Raw genomic sequence first — 20,791 nt, forward strand, 5'->3', positions numbered from 1 at the left:
TATAGTGAAATAGGGTTTATTTTGTTTTGTTTTTTATCATGAAGTTTGTTTTTCTCACCCTAAGGCACTAAGGGTTTTGATTTGACACAGAGGTATCCAGACTCCAACTGCAGTCTTTCGGATTTGTCATCTTAAAGAAAATGTGAGATACATGGCAATAGTAATACCAGATTTGTTGAGAATGGGTATTTGTCTGTTAAAGGGCAGTGGTTACTTAATAACCAAATAACTTGTACAGAGGGATGACTTATGCTTGATAAGCCTTATTTGCTTGACTAGTTTGGTGAAGCCTGCAGGCTTTTTGAGGCAGAAATCCTCAAACTGAAACTCATAAATGGTATTTAATAAAGTCAGAATGTTGGGTAAGAACAGAAGGCAGTGACTTCTTTAAGTCGTTGTCATTTCTGAATTAATTTAGTGAAGGTAGGCAAAACGGCACTGATACACTAAGAGTGCAGGACATTGCCCATAACTGGTTCAGTCAGCAAAACCTGACGTGTACCAAAAGTGTTCTGCTGTAACTTTTTCTCTTATGCCAGAAGGAAAATGAAGTAGTGGCATGCTCCAGTGTTGATGTTTCTCAGAGTAAATGCCAAAAAATTAAAAAAATAAAAAAAAAAAAAGACCCAACATCTCTAAGAGTTGCCAATGGCAAGAGAAACAAGGGAACAAACCAAAACTTGCTTGCTTGCGTGGGAGTACTGTGCATCTGCAGAGGATGATGATAGCGTGGGAATTTTGCGTAGTTGGGTTCCTTTTGTCTAACTGCTGACTTGCTTTAAATTACTTCTCTGAGGCCAATGGGAATTTTGCTGTTGACTTTGTGGCAGGGTTTCACCTGGTTCTTCTGCGCACAGACTAAAACTGGCTTTGCTCTTGCAAAGTTAAGTCTTTAAAATTTCTGCTAGAAGCTGCTATTAAAGAGAGGGCTCAAGAGACTCTCTTCAGTCAGAGACCTGGGAAACCACCCGGCTGAAAGACTGGTACCAATACCTTGAGCTCTTAGCCATGTATCTTCCTTGAAAATACTTTGTTGCCGGCAAAACTGTTGATGTGTCACTCAAGGTTTCTGTGGAATTCATGGTAAATGGGCACGTCAGTTGATGTGGTAGAAATGTGAAATCCTAAAACATTTTTCCTGATTCTCTAAAGCGATTGAAGTCGCCAATGCACATGAATCAAGTTCTAATCTACTGTACGAAGGGTAGATGAGACTGTCCATTGTACCATCTTTGAGTTTTTGGGCATGACCTCTGGCAGTTTAAGAAAACCCTGTAACAGCTTAAAATGAAATAAAATGGAAATATACATGGATTCTGGAGTGTAATGAATCTTTACCTTCAGTTGTAGCTTACCCTAGCATAACCCCTGCGATAGCTGAGCAAGCGTGTTGCATTTGGATCTCGTAAGGGTCAAACCATGCAGTGGGTAGTCAGCGTTCTGCTCAGGTGGACCATGTCCAGCAGCTTACAGCAGTGCACATCAAGGTGAATCCTAACACAGCAGCTTAGTTGGCCACCTGTCATAGTGTCTTCTGATTGCCACTGCATAGTGCCGTTTTGAGACTGGATTGAATGTGAATGATGCTTTGTGCTTTTCACTTAAGCTGGCTTTGCTAAGCTAAGGAATGAAAAGCCTCGTTTTTCTACTGTTTAGCAGCCTCACAGGAGTCCATCTGCTACTGAGAACTATTTCGGGGCTCTTTTCCTAAGCGTATCATTCCAGATTCCCTCTGGAGGCATAAAAAGGGAAGAAGGAAAAAAAATCGCAGCAGACTTCTGCAGTACAGAATGTTAGGCTCCTTTAGTGTTTCTTGTGTTAAATACCATTGCTAGCAACTATCAAAATACCAATTGTCAGTATCTTCCTTGTAACAGTTAGCTCTTCTGCATTCCTAACGCTTTGAAAGTCAGTACTCTAGAAGCACAGTGTGCTTTTGAGACTGAGGAAACCCCACTTTCTGCTTTGTTGATGCATTCATTGGAGGCATGCAAAAAATGCCAGCTTCATTCCTTCAGAGTGCTTCTAGAAGGCTTCTGCTCCAAATGAAGGATTGTCAGTTGTGAATGTGAGCTGCTTGATACCAGTTGGTAAAGTGTTGTTGTGTAGTGCTACAGGAACTTCATAACATGTAACATGCTTTAGTAGTGGATTATTAATGTCCATTTTGAATGTTTGATGTTACTTTTTGTTGTTATTTTTTTCTTTAAGCCACCTTTGTAACTTATTAAGGCCATAAAATTCGTAGTTTGGTAGGAGAACATGCATATGTGTGTTACTTATTGGGAAAGGAGCAGTTCACATCTGTGGTTCTTGGTGGTGCAGTGCTTAGATTGCCTAGCTTTTGCTACTTAAAACAAAAAGTTGGATTTCCCAAGTGCCTGTTGCAGGGGTCTGGCATATGTACATGCTTGAGCTAATGAGAAATGGAGGAGAAGATCAGTTTTGTTGTTGCCCCTGCTTTGCCCCTCACTGGTTCAGTTGTGCTTTATCTTACCCACAGGTAAAGGGAACTGCTGAGAAGTGGCTCTCTCCTGCTGCCTCAGTTCTGTCTTTGCAGTTAGCTGTAGCAGTCACGTCCAAGGTTACTCTTAAGCTTAGGAATAGCTGAATTACTAAAAGCACAAACTGTGTTAGAAATCTGATGTTACAGGGGCTGAGGGTTGTTTTTTTGGTGTTTGATTATCTGTTGATTTTCACCACAACAAGGCAAAGGTTTGTATACAGTTTAGGTCAGGGAGATGATACAAAATCGATAGGACTTCACATCATGGAGTTTGCTTTTGCAATAAATATATTTAACTCTGCTCAAGCAGTGTTAGACTTGCATGTGGTTTTTGGATTCAGAAAGCAAGTGTGTAAAAGGGAGCAGAAAATCAGACGTGTTTGCCAGTACATTATTCAGGAAAAACCAAAAAGTCATTTTAGTCTGGCTATAACATAAGAAGCTGCAAGCTGTAGCAGATGGGAAAAGACAGAAGACAACAGAACTGGTTTGGGTTAAGGTAATTTTCATGTATTATAGCTTGGCTTCTAAAGCACAGATGTAGCTTCACCATATTCTGTGGGAAGCAGAATAGAAAACAATCTTATAATAAGAAGAGAAGATGGAAATTAAGTATAACACCAGGAGAGAAATGAGAAGGAATAGGGAGGCTTTATGCTACGTGGCAGTACTGAATGCACAGCAGGAGGCAGGGAACGGAGCGTGAGCACTTGGGTAGGAAGGACAGTGCTGCAGAGATCAGCACTGCTTTCAGAAGTGATGAATCCCTGTAACTCAGCAGAAGTATTTCAAGTTCAATAGTTCGAGAGGGCGTCCTGTTTCTTTCTGCCCAGAGAGAGGGTGGAGTTCAGCCTTGGTATGAGGCTGTGTGTAATCGCTTACCTAGAAAGGGAACCAGGGAAGGACAAATTCCAAGATAGTACAGTGGTCTTATTAGGAAGCAAGCTTTCATATAAGTATTAAAAATGCACCACAGTATTAATAAATCAGCAGAAAAAGTGCATCTCAAAAGCAGGAATGGAAATGTGTCATCATCATCATACAACCTTATGCAGTGGAAAGAAGCAAATGTTCTGAAGCCAGCATGCAGGGCCAAGAGAGTGGGGTTTGGCCTTAGTTTCCCTCTGAGTTGCTGTGTTAACTTGGAGTAACTTGGTTTCACTTTGCCTCAGCTTCCCCAGCTGTGCAAAAAATACCTTACAAGGGTGCTGTGAGGCCGGAGGTGTTCTTAGAGGAAGTTCTGGTGCTGCGGAAGGACAGAAAATCGTTATAAAACATCCTTACATTAGCTTTCATGATAGTATTTCATGCTACTCTGGAGAGAACTTATTTTTACAGAACGTAACCCGTGCTCTAGTCAAGTATTACATAATTAGATGGTTATTTTAATAAGCATGGTCATAGTGCTCAGCCTGAACCTTGCCCTAACAGGCATTTCCTCTCTGGTTAACTGTGAAACCCAAATGGTGTCTTAATATAAGGCTTTCAGTTTTTACATGGAATACATCAAAATCAGTATTGCTGTATTTTGTAAACCCCGTGGCTGAAATAAAGTTCTGCTCAGAGCCGTCTCTTGTCATGTGGCTGTTCTAAGGCTTGCTCAAATTGCTAGAAACTAGAGCTGTTCACTCATGAAGGCATGTAGCTGTGTCAGGATGCAGGGTGACATGGTTCAGAACTGGGAGTAAGCAGAGGAAGAGCTAGGGAGAGGAATACAGATGCAGACGAGACGCTTGCTCTATTTACTATTTCTGCTGTTCTAGCAGTTAAGTGCAGTGGGAGGAGCATGAAGAAATAGTTGTTATGAATATGCCTTTGCTTGCTGGTGATTTCGAGGTTCATTGCTCAGCTTTTACAGCAGGGCTCCAAATAGCAGTAGAGAACACAATGGTGGCATGCGTGCTGACAAATCAGACCTCTGGTGGGACTGGACAGAGAGATGAGGCCTAGCAGCTATTTCTCTTACTGATGTTTTATCGTTATGGCAGCTCTAAGACAGTTGTTAATGTGTATCAGCAGTGAGGATTCTGTGTCAGAAGTGATTACTATTAGATTTCAACAGACTACTGCATTTCCTTTGGGGGGAATGTTCTACTAGGTGAATGATGAATGTTAAAGCAAAACATAGGAGGATTTTTTTATGTACTTAGGGTGATGAGTGGCATTTTTCATGCAGCAGTGAGGTCAACAGACTGGTAACAGGCTTAAAGTGGCCTTGAGGAATGTTCTATTACATGGTAGGTAGGAGAATTCTAAGACGTTCATCATCTATTCTTTCCCTTTACAAATAAGCTGCCTTGTTCTTACTGCCTCTCCCAGCTGAAATTTACGCTGTAATATTTTTCCATACTGTTCTGTTCGCTTTCTTGACTGCACACTGAGTAGATGTCTTCATTGAGCTGCCATGGTGATGCCTAGATCGTCCCCTTGGAAGATCACAACTAATTCAGAACCCACCAGAGCATGTATGAGTGGTTTAAAGCCTTTCCACTACTCACTGCCTTTTGTTTTTTCTGTTGACCTTTACTTTCTGCTCTTTGCCAGGTTTACAAGTTAGCTTATCCTGGCAATCACCACTTTCCCTAATGCTGGCAAACCTATTAATTTTCTATAGGCATTGGATTTCGCCATCATATATACAGAAGTCTTCGGTGTCATGTATGTAATTCACTGTTCTTATCAGTGACAAGCATGACTTGCTCCTGTCTTTTACTCAATCTGACCTTTTCTTGTCTACCTTCTATAAAGACATTTTCCTTCTAGCTCAGTTGTTACAGCACTGAAGTCATCAAGCTGTAACTGCTTTCTTTCAAATATTGTGCTTGCAGAGGAGCATTAGTTAAAATGTTGTTGCATTTTCTTTTAATTTAAACAAACCATTGGTTCTGTATCTTTCAGAATATGTACAATAACAAAATGATTCGAACCATAAATACGGCTGATAAATGAGAGCAAAGACATTGCTTAGCAGGTAAAATGTATGTTAATCTGATCTCCAGGAGCATAAATTTATGGGTTTCAGTAGAGTTGCTCCATATCCCTGTCGCTTGCGCTGTTTCATTAAAACTTGATTTGAGATCTCCCAGCAGCCAGAACCCAGCACAAGAGAACAAAGCCTGTGGCAAACTTAAATTTCTGTGTTACTCTTTCCTTTGTTCATGGCAGAGATGAAGCAAGCATATTCATTCCTTGCTTTGACCAGCGAGTGCTCAGGCATGCTTGCTGTAATGCAACCAGTGCAGTACTTAACTGGACACTGAAATTAGATGTTTGACATAAAGGTAGTGCAGCAACACAGGGGCAGGCTTAGTCGTTGTGGCTTGTTTCATCTCTTTATGTTCTCATCTTGTAGGTTAAAGGTCATACAACTATAAGTAAGGCTCAGCCTTTAAGTACTAATTGCATTTACCAGGAATGCGACAGTTAGTTAGGAATAGAGTGGAGGTAGTATGATGGAAGAAGACTCAGACTGTTTGGATGTATGCTTGCCTCTTAGGAGCTGTACTCTCTCAGTATTGGAATATTATATATTATATAATTATAGATATTATATTATTTGTCATACAAAACAGCTGCTTTCTGCTATTAACAATGATCTGTGGTTCACAGGATGATACCTTATTTAGGTGTTCTACCTATAGTGCTTACAGTAGTGGCTGCTGGGGACTGTATCAAGTCTGTAGGGTGGAGGTGAAGTTTTTCTCCCATCCCAATTTGAAAGCAGAGGTGGAGCAGCTATGCTGCTGCCACTGCATGGATCCCCGCGTTGGCCCTATGCCTCTTGAGTTACTTAACCACTCTGTACCCCTCAGGGCTGACGAGCTCTTGCTGGTTGCACTGCATCTTTAGTCTGGGAATTTAGGTAGAAGGCAAACTGGCTTTGTAAGTTGGCATGGCTTTTTTTTTAGAGATTTGCTTTCCTGCAGCTCAAACCACAACGCCACTCTTTCCTCACTATGATATCCCCTTCTTTTGTTCAGCTGTATTATTACCCTACCAAGGACCTTGAGCCAGGTACCTCACTGAGCATTTACTGAGAGAGCAGTTCCGTAAGCAAGAATCCATGAGTCAGGATCATGCTGTACATCACCAATCTAGGCTCTAACACCACGTACACAGCTCAACTGCTGCTGCAAAATGTTTAGTAAATAAATACAACATTCTTGAGTGCTGAAGAATTGATGTCTAGATCCTCAAAGGCTCCATGACAGCTCATTCCAACATAATGCAGCAAAATGAAAGGAGTAGCACTGGTTACAGTAAAACAGATGAGCTATAAGAAGGAATGAAGTTGTGTGACTGGTAACTTGTCAGTTCAAGCACAACTGCCTTGCCTGGGCAGTAGGAGCATGGTCCAGCCTAGAGGGGGGGTTTGGTTTGGTTCAATAACAAGACGACACAGCAAAGAACGGCAAAGAGGTCATCTCTATAAATGAAAATATGAAACTGAATTTACTTTCAGCAATGTACAGGAATGCCTCAGCACTAGAGCCAACCTGAAGTAACAAAGATAAAGCCCTTTGAGTTCTTACAGCAGTACAAAAGAAAGGAGGATACCGTCTGGCTGGAAAAAGGGATGGCCAGGAGCCCATCCAGCACAGCGGATAGAAGGTGATCACTATGCGGCCCTTCACAGTTAACACAGGAACCTACTGGTGCCTGTATATTTATATGTCCTTATAGTAATAATTTAAGTTCAAAACCTAAGCTATGTATATATATATTTTTGGCAGTAGTTCTTTTTTACCTTGGTTTCCCTCTCATGGTTTCTGCATATGCCAACTTCTGACTGTGCAGTTCACACCTCTGTTCTACTTTTGTCCCATGTTAGAGTAATGGTATCAAACTCTGTAAAGCACTTTTGTGATGTTTCCTGTAAAGAAAGCTGAAGAAAATAAATTTATCTTAACAGCAAGCAACTGAATTATACCTCCAGGTTTGTCTGTTTGTGTTCATCTGTCCAGTGACTCCAAACAATGACAGCAGGCACTTGTGATCTGACAGCAACACGCTGTCACTGTGGTGTTCAAGACCTGGGACAGAAATTTTCTTGCTGTCCTCTTTGCTTCACTTGTGCCCTGCCTATGTGACAGCCCAGGCTCTTGCATTGCAAGTGTCCACTTGGGCACTGTCTGCAGCTGTACAAATCTTCAGAAGAGTGCTGAAGAAATACCTGGAGAGCTGCTCACACTCAGAAGCCTGCTGTACCAAGTCTGCCCTTCTGTCCAGCCCCTTGTGTCACAGTACTCACAGGACTTGTGTGGTTCCTGGACATCTCTGAAGCTTACCTGTGAAATGCCAATAGTAGCACTACCCTTCCATAGCAGCATTTTCTGAGAGCAAAGGAGAAAAAATAAACAACAACAACAAAAATACCCTACAGCCCCTTGTTCTTCTCTCCTACTTCCCATTACCTATATAAAAACCCAAAGCAACATCACCAGTGCAATGCAAAGTTAATTCCAAACTGATATTTAAGGCATTAGTAAACAGCGTTATCTTCAGTATGTGACCCCAAAGCAAGACAGAGATGCAGTGGTACAATTGGCATTCACTAACACATGTGTTAATATTTGGAATGGCAAAAACTTAAAGTTTTTTATGGAATAATTTATTACTAAAATGTATAAGCTTTTTTGGGGTTTTGTTTTTTTTAAATCTAGTTTCTCTTTTGGTATTTTCTCTTGGGCAAAACCAAGAGGAAATACTCAACATATAAGTCCACTACTGGAATGACCGTCCATGGCAATGGCATTCTCATCAAGTGGTGTTTTCCCTACCAAAACAAACATAAAGTGTGCTGAGCATCTCAAAGTATTTATTTATTATACAGTGCTGTCCCTAAACCAAATCGTTAACAGCATCGGTAACCAAAAAGATCTTCCCTATTACTGTAAACCTATTTTAATGTCAGGACAAATGAGAAGTGAGATTCAAAGCTTTTAATTTTTGTGGTGAGGTTGAAAAAATATAAATACGAATATATAAAATGTACAACTTAAAAGCACAGAGCTTTCTCAGTGCATTCTGGATCGCTTGACTCTGCTCATTTCTCCCGGTGCTTTCCTTTTCTGGGATAATCCAGTCCCAAGTTCTTTGCTGTTCTGGAAGCAAGGCTCAGCTTCCGGCAGGCAGTAAGACTCCATTGGGGGAGGTGGATCCTTCAATAGAGGAAAGGGAAAAAAAGCTGCTTAGCTCAAGGAGGATCTTCTGAGAACAAAGAAATTGCTCAGTTGTTTTCTAAGGTGTAAAATTAATAAAATGACCTTTGCACACACACATCTAGCATATTTTGCAAGCTCCTTGCTCTGGCAGAGGCTCCTAGTGACCTGCTGGAGGTGACGGGCCTGCCCTGTCCTGCCTGCACAGCACACACCTGGATGAGGAAGTCTGCAATGTACTCTGGCTTCAAGCAGTTCACTCCCTGGGCTGCCGCCTCTGCTACGTTCACCCTGGTGTCATCTGGCTTCAGCTTACTGAAGTCAGCAAAGAGATGAGTCGCTTCTTTGAAGAAAGACACAGAATGACCAGAGAACACCTACAGATTAAAACACGAGAGACAAAAGCTATTAATTTTTTTGTTCCTTCCCCTATGGGAGATAAATGCAGCTCATGACCTATAAACACGCACTCAACTATCAAACCAACACAAAACAAAATACCATTTTCTGTGCATTCTGCACCATCTTTACCTTTCAAAGCCAATCCTCTCATCAGAGCAGGACCCACAGATTCTGTGCTCAGCAGTCTGAGCAATTTTGGCTAGGCCCTACTACTAGCATAGACAATAACCTGCACAGAGTTTAAGAAATAATACCAATACCTTAAAAAGTAACAATGAACACTCAACAAAACAACAGAAGATAAAAAAAAACAGTAATGTGTACTTTCTTTTTCCCAGAAAGCTACATACTTTTGCTCCTCCTGACTGAAGAAGGCGTCGGAATCCTGCTTCCTTGGTGTGGTCAACATTCAGGATCACTTTCCAGCCACTGAACGCTCCCTAGATAAAAGACTCCACTTAGCCATAATGAAGTTCACAGATCCCTCACTTGCCTCTTTCAGGTGTACCTATCAGACAAACATTTGCTATCATCTGTTTTTCTAAATTGTAAAAGGCAGAAAAAAGCACAGTGTAAAACTATCAGGCGAACACCACGCACTCCACCAGCTTTCCACCACGCCACTCCACCTGCATGGAAGGTGGGCAAACCGTTCTATTCAAAACACTTGCAACACCAACAAGAAACAAACATCTTAAGAAAACCTGTGTACTCAATTACATACTCAGCTACAAAGCTGAGTAAGAGCACTTAGGGTCAATATATTTCCAAATAGGCAAGGGACATACTTTCTCTCACTAACACTCATTTAAAGGAGGTTATAAAATACACGTGAGTTACACTGATGCAGTTGAGACACTGGCAGTATTTCCACCTTTCAGTGAATGCTTTCGTGTCTGGTTGGAGAGAGCAGCTACAAGGACTTGGTGAGCTCCTGTTTCACCTTCAGAAATGTCACAGAAAAACGGCAGAACTTGCACTGTGAGACATCAGAGAAGGTGCTTTGGGAGAGGTGTCAACTGCTGCCTTGTTTGAAGTACAGTATTTCACCCATTGCTAGATATGGGAAAATGCTTTCCAGTGAGCTGTATTCACCTGTATGGCACAGAAGGGATTTCTAAGAATTACTGCCAGCACCATCCATGATTTTCTGGTAAAACCAAGGGATAATCCCAGCTAGAGCACAAACAAAGGCATCTTAATGGCTGAATTATGCTTACATACATCAATAACCACCTGTCTAGCTCTGCAAACAGCATGACTAGTGGGTGGTTCAGGAATAGATTAAGATGTAATAGATCAGCACTAAAAGGTTACTCAACTAACTAGAAGATATCCAGCTAAGCCATTTTGTTCTTAGTAAAACAGATTCATTTTTCCTGACAGAGAAACTTCTGGGTTTCTCAGTGACAGTCTTGGCCATCCACACTGTACACCCTACATCCAACACACATCTCAGTACCTCAGTAATTCCAGTTTCTTGCCTTCCTTTGTGAATTTTTTTCCTCCACCTCATGGCTGCAAGCGCTAGCTTCTTCTGGTTTACATTGATCCCAGGCAAAACATTAAGTATGGAATCACTTCCCCACTCATAATCTTCTTCCTAGAATAATCAGAGGCATGAATTACAAAGAAGTCTTGTCAACTTTACTAGCAGAAAGTAATAAAAAAAACAACAAACATCCAGAACAAATCACAACTCAGTGTAGTTCTGTGCATCAATTTTATCTGAGCAAAGCAGCTCCTGATAGAATTAGAGATATGTCTCTTAAATGCACGTAATTACCATAGCCATGCATAAAAACTTCCCACAGGTTTGGTCAGCAACCTGTTTTCAGAGACGAGCTTGCCAAAAGTTTCTGAGGTACTGGAGCCTCTAAAAATCCCAGTGTTCAGCCACATGAGACATTAAAAAGTGCAACATTCTAGTTTCTCAGTAACGAGGTTACATGCCTGAACAAAGCAGCCAGCTCCTCTACATGCCTCCAGGTAGGAACGATGAAGCACCCATTTTCCAGCTGCCATCGAGGCCAGGAATTTCTCATTTCGAAGAGGATGTCCCACAACGATGTGTGTGCAACTTGGATCAAAGCACTGTTTCTCAAGTACTATTCCGCCTTGGAGTTGAGGATTTAATACGATTCAAGTTATTTAGAGTTCAGGCTGTACCACAAAAAGATCACTCAAAGTGAGAATTATTTGAATTTTTTTTTAAATCTCAGATTTACACTGAAAATATTACGATTGAAGTGATGAGGGAGAAGCTGGCAAGGAAAGAGGAACTCTGGGAAAAGAAAAAGTGGTGGTGTAACAGAGACAGGAATGGGAGACACCAGAAGACAGCAGATTCTAGACACTCCCAACAGTAAAGAATGGGGCTGTTGTGGAGACAGCTGAAAGAAACTGCCAGAATACAAAACCATTGCTGTTTTATGGCAAAGCTGATCACTCACATAATAATAACATATTCAAGGAATTGCTCACAAGCACAGAAAACCATAAATTTGAGAACTCTGATCTGATGTGTCGTTAACAGAAGCCCTTTCTTTTCCCAGCTTACAACACACACTATTGCATGCATTTCACAAATAGCTGGTACCTAATTCCTCAATCAGATGGCAATAGTCAAATCTTTCTTGAGGATTAAGAGAAGACAGCTGAAATTTACGGCATTTTTCTGGTTCTTCATCTACCTTCTCATCTTCTGTAACAGCCTGAAAATATAGCAACAGATTTTGGAAATATTACAGAAAGATTAGTTTGACAGTTGACTGTTTCCCTGCAAGCAATTCTGGGTTATTTTTATGTTAAGTTTTCTTTTAGCATGGAAAAGAAGAACCAAATCTGTCAATCACTTGACAAAAGCTGGATCTTATCAAATCAGCATTAAGCACCTGCTTAACATCCTCTTGTTTCCCCTTTTTTTAGGGCAGAACTGAATAAATGTGTCATTAAAAACTAATCCATATTCTCTGAATGGCAAGCTGACAACATGAAGCAACCATCATCCATCTATCACACTGCCTCATCCATTCAGGCTTTCTTTAACTCCCAAGGCTCCCTATATACTTCCACCACAGTTTACTCACTAACATGGCACTTCAGCCCTCTGAAGACACATGGTTGCTGCTGGAAGTTGATATACAAATGATACACTGAAGGCAAAAGCCTACTTTTCCTACTTACTTTCAAGTTCACTACACAACATTAAATTTCTGAACCAGGTTTATGTCCAGAACAAAGATAGGCAGTTGGCATTTAAGCCTAAATTCCAGATACCATCTGCAAAATACAGGCCTAATGTTTTTCCATCATCCAAACGTGGCTAGAGTTCCCCCTCCTGCTTATAAGCACCCATAAAGCAGCAAAAGGCTGCAATGAGGTCTCCCTGGAGCCTTCTCTTCTCCAGGCTAAACAAGCCCAGCTCCTTCAGCCTATCTTCATAAAAGAGGTGCTTCAGACCTCTGATCATCTTCACGGCCTCTTTAGGACCTGCTCTGTCACTTCCATGTTTTTTTTTGGTGCTAGGGGCCCCAGGCCTACACAAAGTACTCCAGATGGGGCCTCGGAAAGGCAGAGGAGAACAATCACCTCCCTCATCCTGCTGGCCATCAGGATACAGATGGCATCCCAGGCTGCAAGCACGCTGCTAGCTCATGTCCAGCTTTTCATTCACCAGGACCTCCAACTTCCTCTCCACAGGGCTCCTCTCAGTGCACTTCACATGGATGCTGTTGCCACTGCTGAAATGCACCACCCACCAACTCACTGTGCTCACATCCACTGTTTGGTCTCCATAAGCATTCAGCAAGCATTGATGGATGTCAATGGGTGCCATTTTTTCCACACCAAATTATTCAATGCCACACTTCTTCTTCAGAGGCACTTGCATGTCAGACACCATTTTGTCAGACTGCATCCCTACTGCCATCTGTCACATGGCAACAACATGTAATGGAATACTGTTGGGAACATTTAACCTCTACTGCCATACCATCAACATCTGCCTCTGATGTTATGGGCAAACATAATAATACAGGAGGCATTACTTTCAGAGCAGCCCTTAAAGTATAGCTACACTTCTAGAACACATACAATCATGAGCATTTCTTCAAATGTCAAACCTTTTCTTTGGGCTGTGGTGCCACAGGAGGGTTAGCCAGTGGGAATGCAATGCTGGGAGCCTGCGGGGTGGGGATCAAGTGATCTTTAACGGGTGTTTCAGGATCTCTACATACAGGATTCTTCAGATCTTCAATCGTATCTCCATCTCCAGCCTCAGGAACAGCTGAGGAAGTAAAACACTGTTACAGGACCTGTCCTTGGCTGAATATAATTACGGACAAAGTACAAAAGTAGTTATCCTAAAAGGGTGCTACAAAATGCACAGCTAACATGTCAATATTGCCCTTCTTAAAAGGTGCTTATACCACAGACCACCAACTGAACCTTACAGACTATGTCCCTGGATGCCTTGTTTTGAAAAGCAGAAAAACCTCAAATGGCCTAATTTCTTATGCTAAATATACTTACTCATTTAAACAAAAATAAACAAACAAAAAAAACCCTGAATTTAGCTAATTCTCTTCAACCTCCTCTAGGACAGCAGTTTTCGGTGGAAATTCTTCAGAATAAGAATCTCTACACAATAGATTTGTTGGGGGGTGGGAAGAGGTGGCAATGGGCAGAGAAGTAAATGATTCTGCTAATCTGTCTGGACGTGTGTATGGGAACTGCTGAGTCACGGCCTGAACCTCTGATTAATCACCTGAGGTGAGCCATGAGTCAGCCAGAGGAGCACAGGTGAAGGCAATTCACCTGTGCTGCCCTCCTGGACCTATTTAAGAGCTGGCTACCAGAGGGGAAGGATCTCTTCTGGAGATCCTCCTCTTTGGTATCTTCTAGTGAGCTCAACCCAAGGGTAAGCTCTTCTACTTATTCTCTTTTGTAATCCTTGTTTGCTTTGCCTTACTCTTTTGATTATATTGCAATTATAACATCTTGATATCTATTGATTATACACAATTGTATTGTGATTATAACATCTTGGTTATACAACGTGGGAAGAAAGCCAAAATGGATAAAAAACCTTAAATGTGTTGCTTTAGTCCTGCTTAGTCCCAGCAGAAGATTGAGACTTCAGAAATAACAGGAAAGATAAACACAGTATCTTGACTAAATCATAACTGAACCAAATTCATAAGTAGCTCTGAGATACTGTTTTTGGCACTCACAATTATCTTCTTTCTGTTCCTTCAGTCTTCACCTACTAATATTTAAAACATTCTGCTGCTAGTATTCCTATTTGAATTCCACTGCATCTACCCTGACTTGCTAGCTGGAAGCCAGCTGAGGATCCAAATAAAACTGTGGAGGATATTTTCTACAGTTGATACAGATTATTTTCAGAAAAGCACTGCCACTGCCGTGGTGTTTAACCACGTGGTGTTTTTTTAAGAAACAGCAACACATATAGAGTAGAGCTCAAAGATGAAAAAAGTATAGTTTTACATTCAAGAAATGCCAACGATGTTCACTCTCTAAGTATCTGGTATTTTTGAAGTAAAATTTAAGCATTGCCATATTTTAAAATCTCCAAAGATCAACCCAATGCTGTAGCAAAGAAAAATGGTATTTTATTTCTGATTTCATTTTACCTATACCAGCAATCTCTGCGTCAGGTATGGACCCTTTGAAGGTAGACTCATCCGTGTTCCTATTAACGTTACTCTGAGCTTGCTCTGTGTACTGGGAAGGACTGTTAGGCCACTGAAAGTTGCTGACAAGTCTCGCTCTCTCCTCCCTTGCTGTAGGATCATCCCAGATGATCTGCTCACTCTGGGATGGCTCCGTGTTGATATCTGTGAGAGCCTGACGAGATTGCCTGAGGGAAAAAGCACAGATACCTTAAATATTCCTTTGTTTTTACAGAAGACTACCATGCTAGGAGGTAACAACTGTAACATCCAAGCGACATTATTAGAAAGCATGCCCAGAAAAGTGGAAGCCTCCAGTATGAAAGCAACTTTGGCAATCCGTCTTTGTGGATTTAAGGGTCAGTGTGGCTGAAAAAAGGCAACCAAAATGTAAGCAGGAGATATTTTCACCATGTGTGACACTGATAAATTATTCCATAATCAGTGCAACTCTACCTTTTACTGAATCTTTTAATTTGCAAATAAACTCCCAACTAAAGGAATGATTTTGCAAGATTTCAATTACATTCTCACTGGAGCTCAGCACCCTTGGAGCTAAAATCCTATTCACTGTGATTGCACAGAGAGAAATGAAAAGAGGATAAATAGTCACAAAATGCTTTATAAGAACAACTACAATTTGTTGTATGGGAACTGCTGAGGCATGGCCTGAACCTCTGATTGATCACCTGAGGCGAGCCATGAGTCAGCCAGAGGAGCACAGGTGAAGGCAATTCAGCTGTGCTGCTGGAAGGGGTGGAGCCAGGCTGCACCCCTCCTAGACCTATTTAAGAGCTGGCTACCAGCAGGGAAGGATCTCTTCTGGAGATTACCTCTCTTGGTGTTTTGTGGTGAGCCCAGCCAAAGGGTAAGCTCTTCCACTTATTCTCTTTTTGTTATTATTGTCTACTTTGCCTAACTCTCTTGGTTATATTGTGATTATAACATCTTGATATCTATTGATTATACAATTATATTATGATTATAATATCTTGATATCTATTGATTATACAAAGAACAACTACTATTTGTAGATGACTGAGGTACTGAAATACTGCAGCACTGTTTTCCTCAAATATCTCTAACAATATAACTAACCTGAAGACAAATTAGTTGGTTTGCACAATTCACTTCAATATTAAAAAGCAATTATATTCTACTACTTTTTTGAAAAGCAAATATACTCATTTATATGTAATCTTAGGATTAAGATAATGTTCTGATTTTATCTAGCAGGTCTTGTTAAAGATTCTAAATTACAAGAAAATGAAGTATATCAGAACAGAAAGACAATACAACTGAAAACCCTGGAGATCTGTTCATGTTTCAGTGACTGAGTAGAGAGGACAAGATAAGATACACCAAAATGAGAATCAATACCTTAGAGCTTCCAAGGCCCTGCTGCGGCCGTTTCGCACAGACCGTGCGCTATCAGGAGTGGCTGGAGAACTGTCAAAACTGTTCCTTGAAAGGGATCCTCTTTGTCCTTGTGGTTTCACTATTGATGTGGCAGACATGATCTCCTGCAGCTGCCTCTGGAAGCTCTCCCTCATTTCCAGCGCCTGGGTTAAAACTTCAGGAGAATAAACAAAGCCCACAAGATCAAGATTACTACGGTAAGTTGGAAAGTACAGCCATACAAGTCAATTTCCTCCCCTGTAACAGGGAGGAAGGTTATACAATCAAGGAAGGAAAGACTATCCAGGAAAACGATGTATCACTGAAGTCACCCCTTTCTTGTCGCAAGCAGGAATTCACATTTGGATCACTTCTGAAATTGTTTACATGATCTGCCTTATATTCCACAACTCTCCTGTAACACTTTTCTTCACATAACACAAAAATGTATAGAAGACTGATTTTTCTGTGCTAAAAATCAAACTTTGACTTTTTTTTTTAAAAAAGAAATAGCAACTAAGTAATTTGTAATGATTACCCAATTTTTCATGGGGTGGCAAGATCTTTATACTAGAGAGCAAAACCCTCAAATCGACCAACAATGGCTAGCTTTATTTGACTGGTAAACAGATACAGCAGCTAAAGCTTTCACATCTTAACATTCAGCACCTGAAACTGTAGAAGGCTTACACTGGCAGTTTGACATTAGGTGACTATTCTGAGAACAGGGATTTATACTTACCTCCCCTGGATTCACTTATTCCAACGTGCTCTCCTCCTGTGCCAACTGTTTCCTTTATTTGGTCAGTAGTTAAATCATCTTCAGCATCATCTTCATCCACTAGAATAACCTAAAGCCAATGAAGGCAAGTAGAATTCTTTAATACCACATCCTTTGTTTTTACCTTCGTTCATCATTTGTGAAAATTCTGGTAAAGAATAATCTTGCCTTAGAACAAGCCAATCTTTCTGCCACCACGTCGGTAAGATAGTGAAAAATGGCATCAATGACAACACCTACTCTGCAGTCTATAGGTCTACTAAGTCAAGCTTATGCCTTGGATCTCTTGCTTACTTAAAAAAGAAGGCAGGGAATGGACTACACTATTTCGGATGTGGAAAGCACTTCTAATCCTGAAATGTCTGTGTTTGCTTCTATTGTCCCAGAAGAGAATTATAAATGCAGGAAAAGCATGAAGCAGCATCTGTAATAGCAATTAATTAGCAGTGAAATCTGCTTCAGCATATCACTGAATAAAGAATCAACTTTGTTTATTACATTCAACATAACAGCCACGTGAACTGAATTCCAATGATGCCATAGAACATGAATTTCTATCACACACCATACCTCACTTTCTTCTGCTGGTTTTCCAGTGGGTGGAAGCTTACTGGAAGAGGAAGGCCTGAAATCTTGCACCGCACTGATGTCCAGGCTCATTTTGGGATTGTAAGTGTGAGGAAAGAGAGATTCAGGAAGCCGTTTATATTCTTGGGCACACTGTAACAATATTAGTTAATATTATAAAGGTGAGAAACTGGAAAAATCAATACAAGTTCCATACTTAAGTACAGGAAAAGGATCACCGAAAGAAGTAGTTTACACCAGAGAAAAATGCAGCTCTCATTCTGGGAAACATGTAGCAGAACTGCTGAATGGAAGAGAATTTCTTTTTCCCTTACAGAGTACAAGGGAAACGCATGCCAGCAAAAAATGTTTGTAAGTTCAAAGCAGAATGTGAAACATCAATTCCTATATATGCTCAACATAAATTCCAACAGAAAATCAACTGCTATCTAATGAGTTTTAAGCCTTCTTTTCTGTTCACTTTTAGTAAAAGGGGGAAAAAAGCAAACAAGCTTCATACCTCTAAAAGCCAGTGTTCTGAAACAATATGTATTCCTCGTTCTTTAACTGATCTGTATTCCTTGTTGTTGTCGTTTTGCCCTCCCTTGTAGATGAAGTGCGTTACTGTTTCATCAAAACACCATCTAGAAAATAAAAATGGAATACAACTGGAGAATATAATTACTTATCTAAAAGAATCAGCAGCTGATCCTAGAAATATACCTACTTTGATGAAGAAAGTGTGCTCATTATTTACTTAGCCATAACAAAAGAAAGACTACTTTCAGTTTCAGGACAGAACGCCTTCAATCTCTTCTGAAAGCATTTCTGAAGTAAACAAAACTTAGTCTGACAAAGGTATAAAAGACAGTTTGGGGTTTTGATTTGTTGTTACTACTAAGTAAATGAAGTTCCAAATCAGTTTCTAAAAATAAGTGTGAGCAGTTTGTTATGTGCTTTTCTTTTACTTATATATTGAATTGCAACTGGAATACCAGTCCATGAAGCTCAAAATGAAATATAGGATTTTAAAATGTAAACTCATAAAAATTAACTTGTTATCTAATGGAAATAGTTTGTAGTTCCTCTCAGTAACAACCTATTCTTCTTAGTTTCTCTAATCACAGAACTTAGCCATGTTCACAACCTGTAAAATAATTAGTTCTGAGCCAGAGAGACACACGCACATATTCAGATCAGATTCAAAATCTGAAGTCAATTTTAAACTTCCCAAATGCCAAAAATTTCAGTATCTTCTGCATTAAAAAAAAAAAAAAAAAAAAAGAGGAGGAAAGAACATTTTTCTGCAGCACTAGTAGACTTCAGGATAAAGTTTTGTCAAGATGGACTTATCAGGAACACAGAGAAAACATGACTTGTTTTATATTAGCGTGTGGCTGTATTCTTGGACGTAAATCATTTAAGATGGTGAAACTTAAAGCTCAGCTATAGCAAGAGGTCCCACAGATGAGGGTATTAGAATACTAAGATTCATATTTATTTCAATTCCCACTGTGCAGAAGCTTAGAAGTTGTGCTTTATTGTCTGATACCTGTAGTCTGCACCAAGAGAAGCTGCTATAGCATTCAGTTCACTTTGCTTCTTACTAAGTTTTTTACTAACACATATGACAACACCAGCTAGAGGCTTGAGCTCTTCTTCCTGTTCAAGTACAGGGAAAGAAAAAATCATGTTTAGAAAGTGTCTGCATGAATAACACAAATATTTAAGTATTTAGTGCAATATGTGATAATACTTCCAATAACAGGAAAAGGCAAACATTTTTGTTCTCCCAATCTCCACGTCAAAGGAGAGCACAACTAGCCTTCCAAGCACTAGGAATCCAAAGACAAAAGATTCACTCTTAGCCAGTCTCCCTAAACCATACTGTGCTTTTTTCATCACAGACTGACAACTTCCCTAAGCACCAAAATTAAGGAATTATCAAGCTGATTCCACGAAAACATTGCACTCTACCAGAGTGAAAAGGTTAGAGTTCAGAAACTACAGAATAAGAAGTAACAACCTTCCCTTACTGAATGCCATTAGTTTCATCCCATCCTTTGTAGTACATGTGCAACAACATGAGAAGCAGTACTAAAAACTCTTTTCTCTCACTTCTTTGCCTGGTTTCTCTGAGTAGATTAGGCTGGAGCTCTGAACTTCAGTGCAGTGTGAAATATTTAATCCTGCTCATCAGGAGCCTAGGAGTTCCTTAATTGTTATAAAACCCTACTATCCTAATACAACAAAAACTGAATTGTCACAGCTTTATAAACCATGCAGCTTAGCAACTCCTTAGTATTTGGGATGGCAGTACAGACAAGAGAAAAAGATTTGTAAATTTCTGCCTAGTGTCTTATCTTGCTTTATTCACCGTTGAAGATGCACAATAATACACATTTTTACTCAAATCTATCACAATGCACAAACTCCTTTATAGCTTAACTCACAAAAGCTACAGCATTTTCTTAATCAATTTATGTTCCAAAAGCTCAAAACCAAAATCTCCTACCACTTCTGGCTGTGCAGCCTTCAGCTGAGGGCTGGCAGTAAGAGCTTCTGTATTCCGAGTGCTGTTTGCCAGTGCCAATTTCAGGTTTCTGCCAATGACTTCAGAAAGAGGGGTGCTCAGCTTCCTGTTCCTTTGACCAAGACCTCCTGGAGTATCCAAAACTGCCAGAGCATCCTACCAAAAAAACAAAGTAACTGACTGACCTTCATGAAGGTGTTACAACCAACATTCTCATAAAATCAGGACTGTGTCCTACAGTAGCAGCTAGCAAGCACAAATCAAAGTACCACTGCACAAAAACTATACAAGAGAATCCCAATCTCAGAGTATACAAATTTAAAACAGGAAGAAGAAAAGAGATGATTTAATCCTCTTTTTCACTGTCATCGGGGAGAACTGCCTGCAATGGAAAGAAGCCAGCAGCCAAATCCAGGTACTCCCAATCCCAAACCATTTCCAATGTGCGTTGTTCCATTGGAAGGGAAGAGGGGGGGAAGGGAGGAGCAGGGAAAAAAATCCACTACCACAAAAACCCAACAACTTGGCTGAAAAATCAGTGAATTCACATTCTAATCAAGGCCTTGATAATGAAAAACAAATCTGAAGGCTTCACAAGCACATTCAATTCACTCAACAGCTATTCCAGCACTCCTGGTGGTTTCCTCACCATGTTTTAAGGCTGATAGTTTTTCATGGCTTTCAGAATGAGACAGTGAACCCAAAGCCCTAACCCATTTTTCAATTTGCAGCAATAATTTTCTTTAT

At 40.4% G+C, this 20,791-nt stretch overlaps 1 protein-coding gene across 6 annotated transcripts in view; it reads right to left on the reverse strand.

Annotated features, from left to right (window-relative positions):
- Positions 1-15: 15 nt before the first annotated feature.
- TOPBP1 (DNA topoisomerase II binding protein 1) overlaps positions 16-20,791 on the reverse strand; it is a 29,819-nt gene continuing 9,043 nt past the window's right edge. For 3 of the 6 annotated variants that reach the window (XM_048951288.1, XM_048951286.1, XM_048951287.1), the window contains exons 15-28: positions 20,027-20,200; positions 19,064-19,173; positions 18,032-18,155; positions 17,515-17,664; positions 16,906-17,014; positions 16,146-16,338; positions 14,727-14,953; positions 13,194-13,357; positions 11,669-11,783; positions 11,023-11,186; positions 10,532-10,672; positions 9,420-9,509; positions 8,883-9,044; positions 16-8,667 (exon numbers count right to left, since the gene is read on the reverse strand). In XM_048951288.1, the coding sequence (XP_048807245.1) occupies positions 8,524-8,667; positions 8,883-9,044; positions 9,420-9,509; positions 10,532-10,672; positions 11,023-11,186; positions 11,669-11,783; positions 13,194-13,357; positions 14,727-14,953; positions 16,146-16,338; positions 16,906-17,014; positions 17,515-17,664; positions 18,032-18,155; positions 19,064-19,173; positions 20,027-20,200 (2,067 nt within the window). In that variant the 3' untranslated portion in view covers positions 16-8,523. Of the gene's footprint in view, positions 8,668-8,882; positions 9,045-9,419; positions 9,510-10,531; positions 10,673-11,022; positions 11,233-11,668; positions 11,784-13,193; positions 13,358-14,726; positions 14,954-16,145; positions 16,339-16,905; positions 17,015-17,514; positions 17,665-18,031; positions 18,156-19,063; positions 19,174-20,026; positions 20,201-20,791 lie in introns of those variants that run through there. The other 3 variants (XR_007378175.1, XR_007378176.1, XM_048951289.1) reach the window with 3 other exon arrangements.

The sequence above is a fragment of the Lagopus muta genome, chromosome 7, assembly GCF_023343835.1.
Source record: "Lagopus muta isolate bLagMut1 chromosome 7, bLagMut1 primary, whole genome shotgun sequence".
NCBI lineage: Eukaryota > Metazoa > Chordata > Aves > Galliformes > Phasianidae > Lagopus > Lagopus muta.